Raw genomic sequence first — 25,100 nt, 5'->3', positions numbered from 1 at the left:
AGACCAAACAAATAATTTTTCAAGAGACATACATAATCTGGATGATCTAGATCTAGAAATCTCATTGGCTGATGCATATAAACTTTTTCAAGAAGGGTGCCATGAAGAAAAGCATTTTTCACATCCAACCAATGAATGGGCCAATAATGTGATAATGCAATGCTCAAAACACTCCGGGTAGTAGTTGGTTTGACAACCGGACTAATTGTCTCACCAAAATCAATGCCAACCTGTTGGGACCTGCCATCACCTACAAAATGGGCTTTGTGCAGCTCAAAAGAACCATCAGATTCCTTTTTTTATGTCAAAAAATCCACATAAAACGAATAAGATTAACATTTTCATGACGGGGCACCAATTCCCACGTCTAATTTATTTATTCATCAACCATGGCAGCTTTCCAATTTGGATCATTTAGAGCACTTCCGTGATTTCGGAGAATGGGCGAAATTGAGGTGGTATCATCTGTATAATGTGTTGGTAAATGCGAATTTCCTCTAAGAATAACCAACCTCTTGTACAAAAAATGGACCTCTTCTTTCGCTAGGGAGAGGAATATCTCATGCTCATAACATTTTGCGTTAAAAAGATCAAAACATCTAATCACTTCATCGTTTCTACGATCCATCCAGAGCAAGGTGTTATTAGCAACAACAGTACATTACACTGATTACATCTTACAAGTCATAATAGCAAGCAGAATACACTGATTACAGATTGAAAAATCTAATTATTGGGCAGGTTATAAGCTAATAGTAGTACAGCAACAACAATAATAGTTCCAAGTTTCATAAGATACAAGACACAATACATGTACCAGCATGTCTTTTCCTTTAACATCATGCAGCTTTTCCTGTTATTTCCTTTGGTTCGTCTCACACGGGAACAAGAGACTCCACCCATGGCAGTATGACAGACAATTTATGCGAGAAACTTGAGATTTTAATCTTCCTAGCTTCTTTTGATTCTAAATTACAGCAAATAAAGTTTGGCATACCTCCAGCAAGTCCTACAAGGATTTTGCTCCCATCCTTTGAGCAAGTAAGACCGACCCCCAAATGCCAAGTAGTGAGTGTATCGAATAAATTGTTCCATTCAACAGAAGGGCAACGAAACAGTCGTGTCCAAGACTCTTGCACACCATACTCCTTCAATATCCATATATCAAGATAATATGTTACTACAGCTAATTGTCCTCTTAAAATTCCCAATGTTGGTGAATAGCCAGGACTAATTTTCCCAGGAAGGGTAATCTCATAATACCTTTTGGTGGAAAGGTTAAAACATTTTATCTCTTTATTCTCACAACCCATCCAGTGCAAGGAGTTGTTAACCAAAATACTTGGGAATAATTTAACAGTGTCCCAATTCCAAGGAGGGTTCTGAATAATCTCCCATGCATTAGTTCTCCAACTGTAGAGGAGAGTTTCATACTCAATTTTTCCAGAACTAGGCTTCATTGCAAACTGTAAAACTTTATAATCATCGGAAATGCAATCATAACCAAACCCAATTGGAGCAAATACTTCGCAATACTTTTTCGTCAAGGGGAGGTTTGGTAAGGTTTTGTAGGCTCGAGTGGCAGGATTGTGAATAATAAGATGATCGGCTTGAAATGAGAAGCATACTAGGCCGTTACACGATCCAATTAAACGTCGAGGATAACCGATGTTTTCTGGATAGTAAAAATTGCTAGCATGATAAGGGGAACCATTGAAGTCAAATGCGTGGATAGAAAAATATCCAAAACAGATGAGGTTCCCGTCAGAGTCTGCTTGGAGGGATCGATTTAAATGAAGTTTGACAAATTTTTGGCTGTTGATTAGTTCGTACAATGCCTTGGAAACACACTTGAAACGCATAAGAGGTTTAACGGGCAGACATGAGATGATCAAAATAAGTAGATCAAAAGGAAGGGATGGAAGTTGATCACCTTTCGGCATATCCATTCTAGTATCTAATCTGCAATAAAAGGATAAGAGATGAATATATGAAATCCATAGAAAAATTTAAAAAAACTCATATGTAATACTTTCGTATAAAGTGAACCTTGAGAGGATCTCAGTGAGTTGCTTTAAAGGAAGCAAAAGAGAATCATCAGCCTTCTCTGCCTCTTGGGAATCCATTCCTGGTTCAAGATGGCAATCCAAATATATGGTTATGGAAATCCAAAATGAAAATAAAAAAACAATAACTCCATCAGTCGATCAACTCTCAAACTTCACCATTCCTCTAGTAGTATTTAACACAATGTAATGATATAAAAGCATTCTTGAATTTTCACTCTCATGTTATATTGTCATTTCATAAGCTTTGAATAATGTTCGGGTAAGTCATTACTCACTCTGTTCTTAATAAATTTTCCCGTATTCTTTTTTTGGTTGTCCCTATTTGTTTGCCCTATACCATTAATTTAGCAAAAGACAATGCTACTAACCTACTTGCCTTCTCCCATAATAAATAATTAAAATGTGGTTTGGGGCAATTTTGTTAGGGACGGACAGTCGGACGGAGTATTACCTTTCATATTCCCCATGTGCTTTCAGAATCAGAATAAACACCATGTGAAATAGTGAATAGCCAGATCTATAATTTGAACAATGCAAAAGAAATTCAACACCCTTTCTCATATAAATAGCAAACTCTAGCTCCTGCTAGGGAATTAGTGATTTCCATTATACACCTGAGTGTAACTTAAAGCTAGAAACACCTTCTAGAGCTCAAAAGTGAGCAGAAAACAGAACTTAGTGTTGTCCAAAGGGTGTGTAATTGACACTATCCATTCCACTCAAAGGTAATTGAGGAATAAATAGAATTCACATTTCGTCCTGATCCACATTATTTTAGAAGGGCTTGAAGAAAGTTGACAGTTTCTATGAAATTCATAAACCTAAATCTCAGTTGTTTTTTCTCCAAACAAAGGACTTGGAATAGGTTGTTATGGACAACAATGCAGGTTCCCAAATCAAGTTCAACAGCAAGCAAACAAACAAGATCAAAATCAAACAAACAAGATCAAAATCAAGCAAACACAGAAGCATTGACAACCTAAACCTATATCTAAACCAAAATGACTTACCCAAAATTAACGAGTAAATGGAAAATCTGCGATCTTGAAACTCCAGATGAAAAACCCAGAATCTTTACATACTTTTAAATCTGAAATTTTAGATGGTCAGTTCCAGAGTGAAAGTAAGCAAATGTCTGATCTTTTAATTTTAACCATGAGCTCGTGAGCTCGTGTAGGACCCAGATGTAAAATTATTCACCCGTGTCTTTTTGACGGAGTTTCCTACTTTCCTATGGCATTCACCCATTGCAATTTTCATGTCAAACTTTATAAATTTTGATTTAGACCTTTGGCTAACTTTTCCCGCAATAAGTTTATTATGGACCGGTACTTTTTTATTTATTTTTGACAACTTTTAATCTATTTTGATTATTTTTAAATTATAAGGTTAATTTTTTTTTTCTAGATAAATATTTGATCGAATAATTTTGAAGGATTTAAGATATTTTGCTCTACAGAAGTTTCGAAGAGGTGACCTTCTTCCTCCTTCGATGTCATGGCCAGACCTCGGAAGAAGCAGAATCAATCTGTTGGAAAGCCACAATTGAAGCAGACAAGTAAGGCGGTTACTCGGGCAACCTCCAAGAACATAACCCCCGAAGAAATGGCGGCAGTCTCCGACGTCTCTGTGGTGGAGTCGCCATCATACCCAGAAGAAGAATTTGTCCTAGGAGAGCAGATTCTCACCCCAAAAATTGGCGCTTCGTGATTTGCAACATCAATCACAGGTGCTTATACCTTCAATGCGTGTATCAATGGATTAAGTCAAGGAAAACATGGACGTACCCATTTTCAATCGAACCAGAGCATTGGCGGGAATGGGTCAGCTTTTGTGCAACATCTGATTTCTGGTAATTCCACTCTTCATTCTTATACAATAGTGGATAATAATGATAATAATGCACCCACTTCCAACATTAATGCTGGCATGGTTCAAATTGATTTTGAGGATGAAATTGCGTATTGGCGGTTTGCTATATGCTATGTTTTAGGTGCGAATCCCCCATAGAATGTTATGGAAGGTTTTGTGAGGAGGGTACGGGGGGTAAACATGGTGTTGATAAGATCTCATTGGTTGGGAAAGGAATGTACATGTTTCGGTTCAAAACTATGGAAAATTGCACTAATGTCATTAAGGGCGATGCTCAATTTTTTGATTCTAAATCTGTCATCATTATACCTTGCACACCTCACATTAACATTGCTAAAGAACCAATCAAGAAACTCCCTATTTGGATCAAGCTACCTAAACTTGATGTCAGATACTGGGGTGAGGAAAGCCTATTTAAGATTGTTGGGTAGGTCGGAAAGGCCTTGAAGGTGGACCAAGCAACTCGGTATAGAGACAAACTTATGTTTGCCAAAGTCTTGGTGGGCGTTGACATTGTTCAACAATTCCCAACATGAATCCAATTCATGAATGAGAAAGGACATATTATGGATCAGTAGGTTGAGTATGAATGGCTCCTTCTTCATCATGATCGATCTGTAAGGGGTATGGTCACACTCAAGCTTCTTGTCACAACAGGAAACAAGTTAGAACAAAGAATGTATGGGTGCAAAAAAGGGTCTACAAATCCAAGGAGTAGTTCCTACCCATACTCAGGTTGTGGCTAGCCCCACTCATAGTGTAGTGAGTACAAATGGTTTCATTCAAGCTCATGGGTTCAGTAGGCAGAAATGCCGACAGCTGCAGCCTATTGTTAACAGGAATCAGTTTCAGGATATCCCTAGTGATGATAAAATGGAGAATTAGACACATATTGAGGGTGCATTAGCATTGGACAAAGGGTTGACGCTTGTGTCCAACTGATAGTGTTCTGTGTTGGAATGTTAGAGTGCTAAATAGACAAGCTAAACAACATGAGGTGAGAAGAATGATTCTTACTCACAATATTAAACTATTTATCCTTCTAGAAACAAGGGTTAAGGCTTCTAAGATGGGTTCCTTATACCTTATTGTATGTCCAAACGGGTGCTTTACTACTAACCTAAGTAGTCACATGCATGAAACAATTGTTGTTGCTTTGGATTCTGACTGATTTGAACTTGATATTCTCACCATGTGTAGTCAGATGATCCATTATTTAGTTACACATAAGGCTACTGGTCTCCAGCTTTTTTCCTCCTCCATTTATGGTCACAATGACAAGTAGGATAAGATTGCTTTGTGGAACCAGCTGCGGATCATTGCTGATACTATGAACACTCCTTGGATAATTATGGGTGATTTTAATGCTCTAATGGCCATTGACGATATAGTGGGAGCTCCTGTCAGAATTTATGATATTCAGGATATGGGGAACTGTATGTCCTATTGCAATCTCACAGAGGTTAAAACTATAGGAAGACAGTACACCTCGACAAACAAGCAGGATGGTGAAGCCAGAGTATTCTCTATAATTGATAGAGTGCTTGCAAAATCTATCTGGGAAGACATGTTTCCAACTATTGAAGCTACCTTTCTTCCATAGGGAACCTTTGATCATTGCCCTATGGTCTTTAGTGGTTACTCTTCTACCAATAAAAAAAGACCTTTTAGGTTTTATAATACGTGGATTAAATCTGCAAAGTTCGTTCCCATAGTTGAATCAAACTAGGGGAAGAGCTATTTCTAGATGCCCAATGTTCAAAGTTACTCGGAAGTTGAAACTAATTAAACAGGACCTCAAACAGTTGAATAAAGAAGGTTTTTGTTCTATTGAGGATGAGAGAAAAAGACTTCATCAAGATTTTCTTCAGGCACAAAATGGCATGCACAAGCACCCTGGTGATGAGGCACTGGCTGCTATAGAAAATGAAGCTAGTGCTTCTTATAAGTTAGCTCATGAATGCTATCTCTCTTTCCTTCAGCAAACAGCAAAAATTCGGTGGTTGGAACTAGGATATTAAAATAGTAGAGTGTTTCATCAAAGCAGCAAACAGAGAACAAAGAATAATCAAATTCACTCTATCCAAACTAGTGATGGGATTTGGTCAAGACTACAGAGGAGGTACAAAAGGCTTTTATTCAGTTCTATGACTCTATTTGGTTCCAAAATGACTAGCATGTGCTCTATAATGCATGTTGTCTTTGATCAGGGGAACATACTAACTGATAGACACAGGCAACAACTTCTTTGCTCCTTTAGTGAAGACGATTTAAAGAAAGTTATGAACTCCATTCCCAATAATAAAGACCCTGGATTGGATGGGTCCAATAGTCAATTCTTCAAGGCCACTTGATCAATTGTTCACAAGGATATATATGCAACAGTTATTGACTTTCTCAGAACTGGTAAAATTCTAAAGACGGTGAATGTTACATCAATCACTCTTGTTCTAAAAGTGAATGTCTCTTGCTTCTATAGGGAACTTCGGACCCATATCATGTTGTACAATTATTTACAAATGCATCTCAAAGCTCTTGCATAGCAAGTTGAGCTTGGTCCTTCCTGACATCATCACTCACACACAAGGTGATTTTATGTATGGCAGGGCTATTCTCCATAATGTGCTGATATGCGAGGATATCATTAAGCAATATAGTAGAGGACACACTAGCCTTGTTGTATGATGAAATTGGATCTTAAAAGAGGTTATGACACAGATGAATAGTCCTTCATTGAAGAGGCAATGAGTGAATTAGGGATTCCTGTTCACTTTACCGGGTTGATTATTACTTGTTTATCAACTACTAAATACTATCTTATTATTAATGAAGTTCCCTCTCCTCTCATTCATCCCAACAGAGGGTTGAGGATGGGTGATCCACTACCCCCCCTTGACTTTATAATCTGCATGGAATACTTTTCCAGGTCAATGAAACTAGTTGTAAAGCATCCTAATTTTCATTTCCACACTAGATGCATAACTATAGGAATTAATCAGTTGTGATTTGGTGATGATTTTCTCTTGTTATGTAGAGGAGATGCTACTTTTGTTCAGTTAATGCTGGAAGGCTTTGGCATTTTATCCAAAGCTACTAGCCTGCAGGTTAACCATTAAATCATCCATATACTGTTGTAGAATGGATTCTGCAAAAATCATCCATTTACTATTATGGAATGGATTCTGCAACAAAGGCCAACATTCAAAGTCTTTCTGGTTTCAAACTAGAGGAACTCCCTTTTAGGTACTTAGGTGTACCCATCAGTTCTAAAAAGCTGCATGCTAGTGATTGTGGTATTCTGATTGAAAAAATGGTAGCAAAGATTAAAATTTGAAGTACAAGGCACATGTCCTTTGCGGAGAGAATGCAACTTGTTAACTCTGTACTCATGAGCATATGTGTAGACTAGGGGCAAATCTTTATCCTCCCTAAAGTGGTCACTCAAAAAATCACAACCATTTGTAGATCTTATTTATGGTTTGGAGTGTATGATGATTGTAGACCTGATAGTGTAGTGTGGGATCACCTATGAAACACAAAATATCAAAGTGGTTTGGGCCTTAGGAACCTCTCCTCGTGGAACCAAGTTGTTGTGGGGAAATTAGCCAAAAGCAGGACAATCTTTCGGTGAAACGGGTCCACACTCTATATGTGAAGGATAAATGATGGCAAAAGTTTTCCCCATCCCTTTCTGCTAGCTGGCCAATTAAATATATATGCAAGGTTAAGACTACTATCTCTAGTGCCTTCCAGTCTTCCCTGTGGCTTAGGGCCACTAAAATCTCTGTTAGGGATACTTATAAAGTACTATGTGAACAACATGTAAGAGTTCCTTGGTCCAGGTTTGTTTGGAATAGGCTTACTGTTCCTAAACACAGGTTCACAGTGTGGCTAGATGTAGACACCAAAATTGTGTCTCCCCTAGAGTCCAATGACGATATCGCCAATAGGTTTAGGCGATTGATTTCCATGTACAAGCGACCAGTTGCAAAGGAAATATTTCAATTCAATTCTAAACCTTCGTTGAAAATTCAAGTACAAATCTCAAAGCAAACACAATTCCAATCCAATCAAATTCTAATTCCAAAAATCCAACTCCAATTCATAATTTCAATCCATTCAAGTTCAATTCCTAAGTTTAATTTCTATTCCAAACTTCCAATTCAAAGATACAAACCTTGGGCCCAAATCCTAACCTCGGGTTCCAATTCAAGCCCAAACACATCTCCAAAATATAATTTCAAAATCCAAGTTCAATCTCAAGAAACGGATGCCACCATATTCTTTGTGGCACTTTTCCACTCAAAATCATATAAGGAAATTCAAATTCGTGCGCCGGCCCCAAAACCGAGCATTCCGGGCGCCGACCCGTGAAACCGAACGAAACTCGTACAAATCAGCAATCTCAAGAAGCTTCCTAAAAAATATATCTTTCAAATAAATAAATATCCATTCCTTAACCTCCAAGTAAAAGGACGGAGAAGGCACAAAGAGCATATTTTGCAAACCGCCAAAATGCCCAAAAGGACAAAAGCGGCGCACTACTTGTGCCAGCTCTCCTGTGCCACGTCAGCGGCACCTGACGCAGGGCCAGCGCCTGGAGCAGCTTTTCCCTAATCCCATCAAGCTTTCCTATAAATACCCCCCTTTTTCTACGAACAAATGGGCCAAGAATCACTTAATTCCGAGTAGCGAAGCTCTGCCAACTTCAAAACTCTTCAAAATTCAATATTCAAATCCTTCAATGTTCAAGCTTAAAATCCTTCAATATTCAACATAAAATATCTTCAAAACACACTCATTCAATCATTTCAAAATACAAGTTCAATGTTCTAATGTCCTAAGAAATTTGGGAGTCCAAGCTTGGAAATCAATCAACACCTAAATCTAGGTATGTTTTCGAGGACTCTCAAATCAAAGTTTCTACCTTTCTAATTTCAAGTTTACTAATCCTATGATGTTCTTGTGTTGATTAATACACACTTGAACTAGGATATGTCAAAAAGGAGTAATCTTTGAGGGGATTTCATGCTTGAAACCCCCCTCAAATAATCATCCAAACTCCTTCTATAAGTTTCAAGTTTCAATCTTTATGCTTTGTTTTCAAAAAAAATGATTAGTAAGGTTGATACTTTTACTCTTAAAAGTGTCACTTACAACAATCATATACTTTTTCAAAATCCACACTTTATGTGATACAAATACAAAATTTCAAGATTCAATGATGTTTAAGGTTGTTTGTAATCACTTCTTTAAACTAGAATCATCTTCAAAATATGGAGTAATCAAAGGTAAGGCCTTTCTAATGTTTAAAGGTCCAAGCTTTGAGATTCAAGACTCCATTTTTCAATATACAAGTTCAAGTTTCCAAATTTTAAGATTCAATGATGTTTAGGTTTGTTTGTAATCACTTCCCTAAACTAAAATCATTTCAAAATATGGAGTAATTAAAGATGAAGCCTTTTCAATATTAAAAGGTCCAATCTTTGAGATTCAAGACTCCATTTTTCAATATACAAGTTCAACATTTCAAGTTCAAACATTTCAAGTTCAACATTTCAAGTTCTATATTTCAAGTTCAATATTTCTATATTCAAAATCCAAGACACTTTAGGTCGAGCAACTTGACCTAAAGTAGAGATTTTTGCTTTGAATCCATGCCGGACGCACTTATTCTTAAGGAGTCGTTTGGCGTTCGGATCTCATGTTCTAATGTTCAAGTTCAATATCGTACTTCAATATCGCAATTTCAATAATGCCTTTCAATTACGCACTTTCAATTATGCAATTTCAATAAAGCCTTTCAACTATGCAATTTCAATTCCGCACTTTCAATAACGCAACTTTACTTGCCTAGTCCTTCTAGGCAATGTGGTTTCACCGCCTAGTCCATTTCTAGGTGGTCTTGTACTTTACTAATTTTGCACCCATTTACTATTGTGATGTTGCTCTACTTGTTTTTTGCTTTCATCACCTCACATTCTAAATACAAAATACAAGGTTACATCACGCTTAACGAAGATAATTTCTTGGACAAACCGATCTTAGGTTCCCTGAAATTATCTTTAAAGCGAAGTGACCACGATACAGAGTAGAAATTTTATTTGTTCTAAATTCAAACCCACATAGTCTAAACTAGGGTATTTTTGAAAATGTTGTGCCACGCATTTGAATTATTTCTAAAGCTCGCGGAATAAGCATCTCCTTCCCTTGCCCGGATCTCACCCATCTGTTTCTAAGATTCAATGCCTTATCCTAATCGAGTCACTTTTTGGTCTTTCCAAACGGGACCCTTAAAAATGTTTGGTGGCAACTCCTTCAAAATCCAAAAATACAAAGGTTCTAAAACCGCCCTCGTAGGGGAATACACTACGAAACGTACGAAAAAACCCCCTACACTAGCTCTGCTTGACAGACTAAAGACTAGAGCTAGGTTATAAAAATTTGGTGTTAGAGATAGTGACTCTTGTGCTATGTGTGGAAGTGTTGTTGAAGCCAGTACTCACCTCTCTTTTTTGAACGCAAATACATCTCTGAATGTCCGCATTTTTTCCTTCACTGGTTGGGGTTCCACCAGTCCATAGTTACTCTACCCCACCTGCTTCCATGGGTGAGTAGATACTGCAAAAATGGGTTCAGAATTAGAGTTGTCCTGGGTGTTTGGGCAGGTCTTGTGTACCAGATTTAGAGAGCAAGGAATGCAGCTATCTGGGACCTCCAGGTTCCTTCTCAATAGTCCTTAAGCCAGGCTATTCAATTCAATACAAAGAATAAAATTAAGCATCTAATTTGTAGAAAACTAGTAGTACTGATGAGGGGTGGTTCAACTCTTTGCAATTCCCTTATTTTTTACTCAGTCTGATGAGCCATAACTGTTGCAGGTTGGTTCCTAAGGGGTCTCTCCCATTGGTTCTCTCCTGATAAGGGTGTATTACTTTCCAAAAAAAATTGAAATATTTTAAAGGAATATTTTTTTTTTTGCTATATAAACTTTTAAACATTATTAGTGATTATGAAAGAATTTTTTTTATTAAATCGAGAAAAACTATCATTAAAAAAATATTACACTATACTAGGGTAACTTTTAAACATCTTGGAAACATTTTACCTTAATATTTACTTCAATGTACAATATACATTGCCACCACCTTTAAATAAAAATTTGTGTTAATTTTTAGTTTAAAATTAGTATCATTTACAAATTAAAATAGATTTTTGCATTACTCACATACGTACTCCGTAAAAGATATTATAAGTAGGTAAAACCTAGTTAAATCGGTTTCAATTAATATTTTTAGAACATTATTTTTGTTGAAGTAAAATGTGTCTTTCACCCAAGGGGCATTAGTCTAACAACAAGGTTCAGATTAATTGCAGAATAGTTAATTCAGTATATCAAATAATTAATCAAAGATACTAGCTGGAGCAATGTATCCGATTAGTGAGTTCTAATCCTTAATAGTCTCAAAGTTTATGTACTCTTGACTGAACCTACAAGGTCACACCAATGACATAAAACAGAACGCCAGATTGAATGAATCGGAAATTAATTTAATGGCTATTCGGGAAGTTAGTTCGGAAAATGTAAATACTCTCTCCGTCCCTTAATAGTCGCCCTGGTTTGATCGGCATATAGGTTTAGGAAATTTAATTGACTTATTAATTTATTTGTGGTAGTTGATAGTGGAGTATTTTTTTAATATAGGTAGTGTGAAATGTGTCAAACTTTTTTGAGGGATGACTGAGGGGTTAAATTTTTTAATGTTTTTATAGAAAGTAGGAATATAAGTGAGTCCTTGATTATGTGAGAAAACTGATATAATATTAGTGAAGTATTCCATTTATAGAAATAGGGCGAGTATTAAGGGACGACTTTATAAGGAAAGTGGGGCGAGTATTAAGTAATAGAGGGAGTATACAATAAGTTGTTGGATCGTATCGCATTGCGTATATTCGTAGGCTAAACCTGACAAATAATCGTATCATACGACGTTGGATCGTCAAGTATTATACGATAAATTATGGCCTTAAGGACATAGACGCAAACACGAGAAAGGGCGAGCAACGCTGCAGCCATGAGCCCAACGCTCGTGTGATAAATTATGGCCTTAAGGACATAGGCGCACAACATTGCACATGCACGCAGAAGGCCGGCCTATAGCCTTGCGGTTGGGCATGCGCGGTAGAGCAACAACAACAACCATACAGTGCGGCCCAAGGCCCAACGCTCGTGTGATGTGCGTGTGGGCTTGCATTCGGCAGCATGCCGGTCTTGGCCTTGTGCCTTGGCCGGTTAGCATAATAACACTCAAGGGTTATTTCCACAACCCTAAGTCGTTTTCCACACAACTACAATCATACAATCTTAACCCTCGAGGAACCTAAGAACCCTAATCTCCAGTTTACCTCCAAAGTGAGATTTTGCCAAAAAGCCAAAAACCTTGTGGAAGTTCTAAGCTAAAGGAATCAAGGCAGATCTGTTGGTGGACGTTTGTGGAGGAACCACGATTGGAGTTCTTGTTCTTGTTCGTGAGGCTAATGGGAGTAAACGCTATGAAAGTATGTTTACGCTTAACTAATACTTTAACATGAGATTCTGGATTTGGTGATTTGTATTCCGCTTCTGTTCATTAGATTAGCATTAAATCCGAACCGTGGTATCATGAGATACAGGTTTAAGTACTTTTTAACGTATTATTCATTATTATTAATGTCGAATTTTCTGTCATATTTTCAAAAAAAATCGAATTATTGGATGAATCGGTGAAAATTGTTGTTTTCAAAAAGTGTTGGATTTCGATTTTTCTTGAGTGTTTTTTTTGTGGAAACGAAATTCTATGCAAGGCTCAAGGACCCCCCCAGAACTCCGAAATGCTGCATCAGTTGGAATTTTTGAGGGTTTTTCGTTTCGAAATAATTAAATCGTGAATAATGTCGACTTTAAAAATTAATTATGGTAATCAATGTATAATTAATTGTGGATTGTACTACTAGTTGTTTATAAATAATATGAAGTTATAAAATTAATTCCATTTATTAATTATAATTATGAACCCTAATTGCGAAAAGCCTAAATTATTGATTTTTATGATTAAAATTTAATTAGATTAATTGGTTAGACCTGAAATTTTGCTAAGGCGAATAGGGGAATATGTTTACATTGATAAATTTATCTTTTAAAAATTCAAGGACTAAAATTTTAATCTATCACCTAAACCAAATTTGATAAAAATCAGAAATTTAATTGTTTGGAATAGTTTAAATTGTCGGATTGGATTATCTAGATTATTCGAATATTTTCTTGATTGGATTCGTTCATTAAATTCGAAATTAGTTAGCCAAGATTTATTATTTTCATGAATTGGATTATATGAAATTATAATAGATCACCCCACTTTAATTATTTTTCGTAATAATAACGATAGGATTTGTTGGAATTATGAAATTTAAAATCGTATAACTTGTCATTTCGGAAGCAAAATTGGATTTGTGTTTTTGGTTGGAAAAGCAAACCAATCGCACAATGGTGAGGCCTGTTGTGCGAGGACCATAGTAGCGCAGCGTCGAGTGCCTCGTGCCTTGTTGTGCGCGTGCGATGAGACGAAGGAAGCAGCAGCAGGCGAGCACAAGGGCAAACGCTTGGATGTGCGGGTATGCTGTCGTGAAATATTGTGCGTATGTTTGTAGGTCGTTGGGTGAAGCCATCGATGGCGAGTGCGAGACACAAGAAAAGCATTGGGCGAGAGCTTGCACATGGGTCACGTCAACGCCCACCCATGCACACAACGCAAGCAATGGCCTTGCGGCCATGAGGCTTGTGCGGTGGGCTGCTGCACAACACAACTTTGGGCTGGGCGCAAGCCCTCGCCCACGTTGCATCGTTTGTGCATTTTCGCTTTGTTTTTAATTCAAGGCCTAAGTTTTGGGCTTATTGTTGCACGTAGGGGCTAACGAATTGGACTTTATTATTATTTTAATTTATTTCACTTGGGCTGGGCCGTGAGTTTAATATTTAAAATTAAAAGTTCAAACAATGTTGGTTTAAGTGGAAGCCTTTTAATAAAAAGTTTGAAATTAATTACTTTTAATTAAATAAATATTTCATTAGAATATAATTAAGGATTAATAATTTGGAATTGATTAATCTTTTAGAACGCGTGTACATGAACGCAATTTTAATTAATCATGTAAATTATGTGTAAGCTTGCTTGGGCCATTCGTCTTAGAGTACGAATCGGTGAATGTATATTATATTATAATGTATTGCAGGTTTGCAGGTGACTAGTATGACCCAACTAGGATAGTTAAATACGGTATACGAACCTTTTTATCTTTGAATAATTTTTAAATATGGTCTGCATACAATGGAGTATTGTTGTAATAATTAGATTATTGATTTCAAATACTTCTAGGTAGTATTTACAAATTCTTTTATAGTGTTAACTATTTTGAATTGATTTCAAGACGGTGCCAAGTTAACAAGATGGAGTTTGAAGATTGAATGCTTCAAGACCAAGTCAAGGGGCCACACTAGTTCAACAAATTACTTAGGCTTTTATATATTGGTGTGTGTATTCTATGCATGAGTATGTAGTTTTATAATTTCATTTAGGATTTAGTTCACTAAATAATCAAACCAACATAGAAACAACTAGGTCCAAATATTATTGAGTTTAAAATTGCCTTCCAAATCAAGAACTTATAAAAATCTCCGAACCTAAGATAGTAGGTTTCCGCCCAAGCGAGGTGCTATTTTAGTATTCCTAGATGGTAAGGTATCCCAAAGAAACACGTTGATTGTGGTTGTAACTCAAACAATATTGGTACATGTTGTGGCAAAGGAATAAGTTATGGCATTAACTTGTTAACCAAGAATAGTTTGGAATTAATAACAATTGGTTTTTTCTTACCTAAAATCTTAAAAGGATTAAGACAAGCCAAAGCATGCTTAAGACTTAGAGACTTTTAGGGTCTTGGATTTGTTTCATTCATTTATAGACTATGTATTAATTGAATTAATGAAATGTTTAATAGCTTTGATGATTGCATGAATGCTTTTATTTCAAGTTATCAAAGGATTTTGGATGGTCATTTAAAGCATTATGTTTTCAATTGTAGTAATCAATAGCAACAAACAATAACAACTCATTTAATTTGCGTTATATTCTCGACAAAGAGAATTTGAATGGCAACAATTTCCTTTATTGGCAAAGGAACTATCAAATAGTTCTAATGCACGAGGAGAAATAATATGTCCTTGAGGAAGAGTTACTAGAAGCGATTGGGCCGTAGGTAACTCAAGATGCCCTTAATCGTTGGATTCAGGCTAACGGGGATGTAAATTGTGTGATGCTTGCATCCATGCTCCGGAACTTTAAAAAACATCCAACTCGGATGCTTATCAGATAATATCTGAGTTGAAGAACATGTTTCAGGACCAGGCTAGAATTGAAAGATTCGAAACTCAGAGGTTGATCCTTGAGAATAAGCTCAAGAAAGGATAACTAATTAGTGATCATGTTCTTAAAATGATTGGATTGTTTTAGAGCATGAGGGATTTAGATGTTGATATCTCAAATGAGATGGCCATTGACATCATTCACCATTCACTTCATAGTGGCTATGATCAGCTCAAGTTGAACTACAACATGAACATTATGGAGAAAACTCTTATTGAGCTTCACGGTATGCTGAAAACCGCTGAAAAGATGTTCAAACAAGAGAATAATCAAGACATGCTCATGGTGCGTAAGGGAAAAAGCTTCAATAAATCAGGGAACGGAAAGGGAAATAAGGGTAAGGGCAAGGCTTCACCCTCACCCAAGTCCAATGACGCCATTCTGGTAAACAGAAGAAGGTGGATCGTACTCCAAGCGACTCTGAATGCTTTTATTGCAAGAATAAGGGGCATTGGAAGAGGGATTCCTTGAAGAGAGAGGAAGATGAGAAGAGCGGAAACGCTGCTTCTACTTCAGGTATGTATGTTATACATTGTAATCTTTCTAATTTTACTTCTTGGGTATTGGATCATGGTTGCGGATCCCACTTATGTTCCAATTCACAAGGACTAAGGAGAAGTAGAAGGCTTGATGAATGCGAGATGGATCTATGCGTGGGAAATGGAGCACGGATCGCCGCATTAGCCGTAGGATCTTATTTTATATCTTTGCCTGGTGGTTCTCTTTTAGAACTAGAAAATTGTTATTACGTTCCTAGTATCGATACATAATTTCAGTTTTAAGTTTGCATTCTAAAGGTTTTATTTTTAAGTTTAAAGACAATGGTTGTTCTTTTTCCTTGAATGGCTTGTTTTATGGTTCCGTAAAATAAGAGAGTGGTCTATACTTAACATAAATACCAAAAGGGCTAAAAGTAGTGATTCAAATCTCACATATATGTGGACTTGTCGATTAGGCCATACAAACATAAAACGCGTAGAACGACTTCAAAAGAAGGGACTTCTAGAATCATTTGACTTGGAGAAGATTGATCAATGCGAATCATGTTTGCTTGGTGTGAGGGGTCGAAAAAAGGAAGAGGATATTTTCCGAAGAAATGGCTCGAATCGACTGTCCTCGTGGATGTGGCAATCATATTAAGTAAAACGGGACCAACTTTGGGCATTAGCCTCATTTTACTAGATCGTGGAGTCGCCATTCAGTTTTCAACGACATTGAGGAAAATTGACAAAACCAGGTTATTGTGATACGCAAGTAAAGCTGAAGCCCATGCGAACGTATTTGACCATAACGGACTTACATTGCCTTGTGATCCCTGATGTGGAGATAGCTCAATGTACATCCGCGGAGTAGGGATTGAGGGTTTAGGGGACCTTTACTAATATGGGGAGTGCCCAGCATTAGCCCATGCGGCAGTCTATACCAGTTCAATGTGACGACGAAAGGGACATGCGTTATAGTACATTACTAATGAGTTAATTTTAATGCACAAATATTAACTAACAACGTCAAAATAGTGATATAGATTGATTAACGGTGCTTAATGATAACAGATTTATCCAAGAATTTTCTTATTAAACGTGATTCAATAAACAAGTTTATGTGAACAATTCTTTAGCGTGATGAAAGCAATAAAAATATGGATTTGTAGGTTACAATATAGAAAAGGCTATTTTGCAGTTCTCAGGAACACTAACCACTTGTCTTTACTGGATTTTCATTTCTGCTTTGAACTTTCCGGCAACTGACTGATTGCTTTTAATTTCTGGTACGATTTCTCCAGAGTTTCCCCTTAGATTCTTCGGTCCAAGCTTACGGATTTACTATAATTCCGGCAATAATTAGGATGGTTAAAGGGTTTATAAGAACATAGCTCTGCTTAATAAGAGTTAATACGGCAGAGCTATTACGAATATGGGATGGGCTTAAGCTTCAGTTAATACTCCACCTTTAGGCTAAGAATTAGGGAATATGTGTTTTATAATTGGTACCGATTTTCGAAGTTTAGAGGGTTATATTCATAGTGTAACCGGGCTGAATAAGATAGACTTTTGAAGAGGTTGAGTTTTATCAAAATTAAAACAACATCACCAGATATTTGTAGCGCTAGGCTGACTAGCGCAGGAAATAAATAGCGCTTTTCTGGAAACGCCAGACGTGTCAGTTGTTGAGTAAGCGACTGACCATTATGGAATTCTATCCGTGCCGTGATTGGTTGAGATAGTGCCTGAATAAAGTGGCATTGGTGTTTGTGCGCTAGAAAATAAAGGCACATGGGTGCTACATGCTGTAAAAGTCCACCGCTGGTAAATTCTATCAGCCGGTTTTTATCGATTCTTCCGGTTTGTTCCGGATTCTATATCTTTCATGATTTTATCTCTTCTATATATTAGTTGCAGTGCTACTCATATATATTTCCAAGTATTAATTGTAGTGCAATGTTATCTCTTAGAATATCTATCTTGTACGGTTGCAATATATGGTATATGTTGAGCATAGCAGTTGCTATAAATAGAAGTTACTAAAAATGGAAATGTGGGTTTCGGAATCACGTCAGTTAGTCACAGGTCCTTCGCAGCGTACTTAGTTGTGTTTGGTTTCATCATCGAACCTTTCTCAAAGTTGGGAGAAAGAGTAAGCGAACTACTAGGGCTAATACATACGGATGTATGTGGGCTTATGAGTTCGAAAGCTAGAGGTGATTTCAGTTACTTCATAACGTTCACGGACGATTTTAGTAGATATGCTATGTCTACCTAATAAAACACAAGTTTGAATCGTTTGAGAAATTCAGGGAATTTCACAATGAAGTAGAGAATCAACTTAGCAAGAAAATCAAAGCTCTACGATCGGATCGAGGAGGTGAATATCTTAGCCATGACTTTGATGACCATCTTAAAGAATGTGGAATTCTTTCAGAATTGACAACTCCGGGGATACCTCAATTGAATGGTGTGTCGGAACGGAGAAACAGGACCTTACTCGATATGGTCAGGTCAATGAAGGGTCAAGTCGAACTTCCTTTACAATTTTGGGGACATGCGTTGCAAACAGCAACACTCACACTAAATCGTGCTCCGTCAGAAGTTGTTGAAAAGACTCCATACGAATTATGGACTTGGAAACTGCCAAAGTTGTCTTTTCTCAAGATTTGGGTTTGCTAAGCATATGTCAAGTAATTATTTTCGGACAAGCTAGAACCAAAATCTGACAAATGTTTCTTCGCTGGGTATCCAAAATAAACTAAGGGGTATTACTTCTACAACAAGTCAGAGAACAAGGTCTTTGTTGCTCATGACAGTGTATTTTTGGAAAGACATCACATTTTCAAAATGACAATTGGGGAAAAAATAGACCTCAAAAAATCAAGAACTTTTTGGAAGTAGTTCAAGATGAAGAACCTCCAAGGTCTTTAGAAGAGCTAGTGGGAGTAGTTCCTCAAGACGTGGTTGTTGCCCCTGGTAGATCACATAAAACTAAGGTTCAGCCGGATAGATAAACTGGTGTCCTCTTGACTTAAAAATTATAAGTTCTCATATTAGATAGTGACGAACCTATGTACTATAAGAAAGCCATGACGAGCCCAAGCTCCAAAAAATGGTTAGAGGCCATGAATCTGAAATAGACTCCATGTCTGAAAATTAAGTATGTGATTTGGTTGATTTGTCGGATGAGTTTACATCTATTGTAAGCAAATGAGTCTTCAATTGGAAGAAAGAAAAATATGGAAATGTATATGTACACAAAGATATATTGGTAGCAAAAGGTTAAAGACAAGTTCAAGGTGTTGACTATGATGAAACCTTTTCTGCAGTTGCAATGCTTAAGTATGTTGGGATATTCCTTGCAATTGTTGCATTTCATGACTATGAAATATGGAAAATGGATGTCAAAACTGCCTTTTTGAAAAGTATTCTCAAAGATACTATGTTTATGAAACAACCGGAGGTTTTTGTTGATCCAAATAATGCAAGAAAGTTATGCAAGCTCAAGAAATCCATTTATGAATTGAGGTAAGCATCTAGGAGTTGGAACATATTATTTCATGAAGCAGTTAGTGCATTTGGCTTCATCAAGAATCTTGATGATTCTTGTGTGTACAAGAAGGTCAGGGAGAGTAAGATTGCAGTCCTAGTCTTGTATGTCGATGACATACTACTTATTTGAAATGACTTTCCTATGCTGGAGTCTGTAAAGGCTTGGCTTGGAAAGTGTTTCTCAACAAAGGACTGAGGAAAGGCATAATACATCTTGGGCATCAAGATCTATAGGGATAGATCTAAGAGGATGACTGGATTAAGCCAAAGTACTTACATTGATAAGGTGCTAGCACGGTTCAATATGATGGAAGCCAAAAGAGACCATATTCCCATGACATATGGTATATGTCTAAGCAAGACTTAGTGTCCTAAGATATCTGAAGTACAGTTGCTACATTTTATGGTCGGTCTTGGAGAGCTAATAAGTGTTGAAGTTTCCTCTTTCACTAGAGTAGTTGGTGGAGGAAGTGTAGGTCTTGGTATCATGGGGGATTTCATCTCTTTCGGGTGTGGGTTTGGAGTTTGTAGCTTCATTTTTTTGATGAGGGAATAGGAGGGGTATGTGTCCCCATGTAGGGGTTGTTCTTTTGTCTTGGAGATTAACTTAAGGTCATCATTAAGAGTGATTCTTGACGCTTTCAAAACCCAGTTATTTAAATTCTACTCCCTATTTTTTGAGGGTTTTTATCATTCTACCCGAGTAATTTTTAATGACTCAAAACGCTTGTGTTCACTTTATAAGGTATTTCACCCTTTCTCGGGATAGTCTTATCCTTTCGTTTCTTTCCCTGTCTTTAGCTCTACAGGTTCTTAAAGGACATTCCAAAGATAGCCGACCTGATTTCTACACCATCTCTCATAAAGAATTCACACCCATAAATTAAAGGATAGATGTCCTTGCTCCAAATATGCATTTAATGTACTTATACGAAGGCAAATAAATGTGGTTCAGATTAATTCACGAGTTAATTATTCAGTGAGATCAAGTGATCGAAATGTCTAGCTGAACACCGCTTCACATCAAGTGAGATCAAGTGATCGGAATGCTTGACGGATGATGGATGGATCGGGTGACGGGTGGGTCGGATATGGATGAAGGTGCATCCAACCCACCACCCGATCTATCAACCTATTACATTAGTTTTTTGGTTTAATTTATCATCATTCACTTTGATAATATATTTATTATTGTAAATAAAAGTATGCTAGACATAAGCCTAACACAAAATATGGCGTTCCCTTACTAGGATAACACGCCGATAAATCTAAAGCTTTGTAAAAGTAATGTTATGGGTTTTGAAGAAGAAAAATAGTCTTGTGTACTATATGTGTACTAATTATTCCTAATTTCAATATGGTGTCACTTTGAGATGTTTTATATATCCTCAAATATATTTCACCTGATTCACACCCGATCCACCCGAATCACAAGTGGATGATGGATGCATCGGATGTGGATGGAGTATTTTTCAGGTGATGGATGGGTTGGATGACGGATGAAATGTCATGGATCAATGCGGGTTGAGCCTCACCCGATCCAAAACCGATATGTTGCCACCCCTAAATCTTTTGCATAGATACTTACTTGAAAATATTAGTATCCGATAGACCTATACAAATTTACTGTAAAAGAGATGTGAAAAGTTTGTCATAAGTAAATTTCATAAATTTATTAGACATTATTCCTCAATACATGAGTGATTGGATATTACTTGCTTTAGAACTGCTTATTTTTAGGTTGTCAACCGTGGTGCCGTAAAGGAGACTATATGCTCCGGTAATCACCTACCAAACAAATTCTAAGCTCAAGATCGCGAGATCGTTATTGTCCTCCCAAACAATCGGGAAGAGATGTCTGAAGTTGTACAAGGCCACTCAGGGAGTTAGAAACTCTAAAATGTGTGGCCGCGCTCAGATGGATCACACCCTATGATCATCGGTTTATTTGATCAGTTGAACTATAACACCGAGAAATACCTCTACACATAGTAAGGAGGACTAGTTTACCTTATGTTCATGAGTAGAAATCAAGGGACAAAGGAATTAGGAAATGCACACTTGCCCCTAAGGAGAAGTGGGAGATCGAATGATATATGTCCTCGCTCCAATACGCATTTAATGTACTTATAAGAAATCTAATAAATTTTGTTCAGATTAATTAAAGAGTTAATTAATTATTCATTGAGATCAATTGATCGATCAGAATGTCTAACTAGAGGCCGCTTTAAATCAAGTGAAATTAATAATAATTAATTACACTTTTGACTCTTGAATCAACCCGTGAAGTCACACAAAGAGTGTGTGAACGTATCAATATTTAGGTGAATATATAATATTTAGTAAATACTCTAATAGATGGTATATATTCGGAAATGAAGGATGGTAGGCTCAGTGGGAGCGAACAATCGTCAAAAGGAAAATTCGAAAATATTGTCAGAATCAGAAATACTACCGGAAACGAAAATATTTTTCGATTCGGAAATATTGACGGAAGTGGATATATTACCCGAATCGAAAATATTGCCGGAAATGAAAATATCGTTGGAGACAAAAATATTACCAGAAATGAAAATATTGTTCGAATACAAAATATTGCCGGAATATATAAAATCCAGTACACGATGCTCAAATCATGAGCCGGAAGAGCGCACGTGGCTCATGATCGAAGCTAGAGCGCAGCTCGGCCCATGCGTGCAAGCCAAGCAGCAATTACAACAGCAGTAGCGGGCTTGCCCGCGCGTTCTGTGTGGGCTAGCAGCAAGGCCCTCGCAGCACGAGACAATCAACGACGAACAAGGCAACTGCCACACATGCTAAGAAACATGCACCAGCCAGATGGTTTGTGCTCGTGTGCGCGGCAAAGGCCCAAGGCCTGCTTGAGAGCCAATGTAACTTGTGCGACAAGTTCCTTTGGCCACAAGAAAACCAACCGGCTAGTTGCGTGTTTGGGTGGTGTTTGAGTTGTTTCCAAACATCCCCATATCTAGATTTTTTTTGGGGTAATTTTTCCTAAAGATACTTGAAACTTCCCCATATCTAGATTGGTTTTGGATAGTTTTTCATAAACCTACTTGGATCGGAATTCTAATCCTAATAAAATTATAAGATTTTCTACTCATATAAATATAGGCATAGGGCATTATATTTCGTACATGAGTTTAATTCTCTTTGCCTATCTCTAGAGTGAGATCCCGAATTCTTTTCCATACCTTTAGATTCTAAGCTAATCAAATTAAGGCAGATCCAAATGTATTATGGAATACTACGGGGGCGACACTTGGAGTCCTAAACCCGTTCTTGTTCAGTTCGGGCACAGCTAAGGGAAGACACAAATCACGTACATATTGTATGTGTCCTTTAATTATGTTAATGGAATATGTGATTTACTTGGATCCTGCCATTATAGGTTTATTCCGCAAGACGATTAGATTATCCATAACCTTGGCACAATAACACGTCGCTGGTGGTATAAACAAGACATGTTCTACAAGCACGAGATGGCACAAGAAGAGCTTCCCTCTTGTTGTTGGCGTCTATGTATTTTGTTATCTATGTAATATGTGTTATGGTCTACCTATGTAATATGTGTAATGGTCTATAAAGACCTTAGCGGTTTAGTTGTTTGTAGTATGTAGTGTGTTAAAATTTTCCTATTATGCAAATTTTAACCTATGTCAAAAAAAGATAACTGATTTTTAAGCTCATCCACAATATATGGAATACACGATATAAGGGACGTTACATCATACACTGTGTTTAGACAGATACGGCGTATAAGGCTAACCGATTATTTGAGGAACAACACAAGCCATAAACTTATATGAACTTATTAAAACTTATTTCAGTTTTAAATTTACTTGATTAAAATTTACAACTGACAAGCAACATCTTTGACGTGTTGGCACCTTTCATCTCTAATCAAGCTTGTATTCCTTAGCTATAATGAAAAAATAACATTTTACTAATGGCCCGTTTGATACATGTTAATAAAGCAATTGTAATAAATGTAGGTAATGTTAATGGTAATGAATGGTTGTACATAAGATTTGGTAATGGTAATGTGTTTATTTGGTCTATAAGAATGGTAATGAACATGAGTTTTCCATTCCTTGCATTTGGTATGTAGTAATGGGCTAATGGGAATTCTCATCTTCTAGCTTTCTCACCTCTTAATTATTTTTTGATTAAATTTGTTGGAGCTACCAATCTATTAATAAAGGTATTAAATATTAGAAAACTCTTTATAACTGGTAAGTCAATGACATAACATAACCAAATTATCAAAGTCATACATAAACGGAAAAATCAATGTCAAACATAAACGGCAAAGTAAATGTAATAAGCACTCCTCAAAGAACTTAAACAACTCAATTACAACTACTTTTTTAAATTGAGATTTGACGAACATGACTTTAACCTCATCAGGCATGCTAAAGAAAAGTTCCACCTTCTTATCATCCAAACCAATAGCATTGTAGATTCAAAAATTCCAGCAGTTGACAAATCTTGAAGTTGACTCACTGATTGTAAAAGTTGAATTTTTTTTCACCAATTATTAAACTATTCAATTTATCTTACAACACACAAGATACCATATTGGTAATTACATTGCAAAAACATCGTATCAGTAGTCCCATTAAATTACTTGACATATTTTACTACATGATTACCTTAACAAACCATTCGTCCTTCCCGCAAAACAGATTTCTAAAGATTGGCTTCAGAAAGAAGGGAAAATAAAATGGAACCCAACAAGCAGACAATCAATACAGTCAAAATCGAATTCGTAAAGAAGCACCATCAAACAAAAATCCAAAATCAAAATCAAAATCCAAAATCTAGTATAGCAGCAACAACGATTGACTATTACAATCCAAAATCAAACATCCCACATCAAAACAACAAACAAAGTTGACCCAAACAACAAATTGAGAAAACCCATCAAATCGCTAAAAATAAGCTTAGATTTAAATGCAACTGTAATATATTTGAATTCATATCATAAATAAATCAATACCTCAATCGCAAGCGTAAAGATTGCCCCAATCGCAAGAAAATCGCTAAATAGGAAAATCAAATCAAAATATTAAAAGAGAGAAACAAAATCAATAAACCAAGGATAATATTTTGAAGTAATTGAAGAAAATTCTCACCACTTTGATTTAAGTTGGCGCCGTTAGAGAGAGAAAACTAGGGTTTTCATTGTTTCTTTGCTTTAGGTAGAGAGAGAAAGAGGTAGGAAGATGAGAGATAGATGAAATAGTGTAGCAGGTTATAAACGACAAAAAATCTCTATCATTTAATGAAGGGCCACGTTTTTCAAAGAATGGAGCATTACCATCAATGTATATACTATACTAAAATAAAGTAAATCAATGTGGTGATGTCAATATCATTCTATGGTTCACCTCTTTTTTTAATATAAGTAATTAAAACAAAATAATTTCTTGGACTTTAATACTAAATATACAAAGTATATACTAATTAAAGTGTAGCTAAAAATATATTGTAACAATCATTTCCATATTAAAATATTTAATGTGCTCTAACAATAATATGAAATAAAGTACTACACCTAATATTTAATGCCTAATATCCCACTCTCAATATTCAAGCATAATATTTTAGGATACATAACATAATTTTATCTTAGTTACATA

General features: G+C 36.5%; 1 protein-coding gene across 2 annotated transcripts; it reads right to left on the bottom strand.

Moving 5' to 3' along the window:
• Positions 1-644: 644 nt before the first annotated feature.
• LOC130461248 (F-box protein CPR1-like) lies at positions 645-24,733 on the bottom strand. 2 transcript variants are annotated; one of them, XM_056829252.1, is made up of 4 exons: positions 24,594-24,733; positions 24,458-24,500; positions 2,050-2,128; positions 645-1,962 (listed from the first exon to the last, which is right to left on the bottom strand). In XM_056829252.1, exons 3-4 carry the CDS (start codon positions 2,124-2,126, stop codon positions 876-878), a joined length of 1,164 nt encoding a protein of 387 aa, XP_056685230.1. In that variant the 5' UTR covers positions 2,127-2,128; positions 24,458-24,500; positions 24,594-24,733; the 3' UTR covers positions 645-875. The 2 variants fall into 2 exon arrangements, 1 of the variants encoding a protein (XP_056685230.1); XR_008921664.1 differs by lacking the exons at positions 645-1,962; positions 2,050-2,128 and adding an exon at positions 23,214-23,647.
• Positions 24,734-25,100: the final 367 nt, after the last annotated feature.

The sequence above is a fragment of the Spinacia oleracea genome, chromosome 5 (genome assembly GCF_020520425.1).
Source record: "Spinacia oleracea cultivar Varoflay chromosome 5, BTI_SOV_V1, whole genome shotgun sequence".
NCBI lineage: Eukaryota > Viridiplantae > Streptophyta > Magnoliopsida > Caryophyllales > Amaranthaceae > Spinacia > Spinacia oleracea.
The sequence above is the reverse complement of the archived record's forward strand: the minus strand, read 5'-3'. Positions and strand labels throughout refer to the sequence as shown.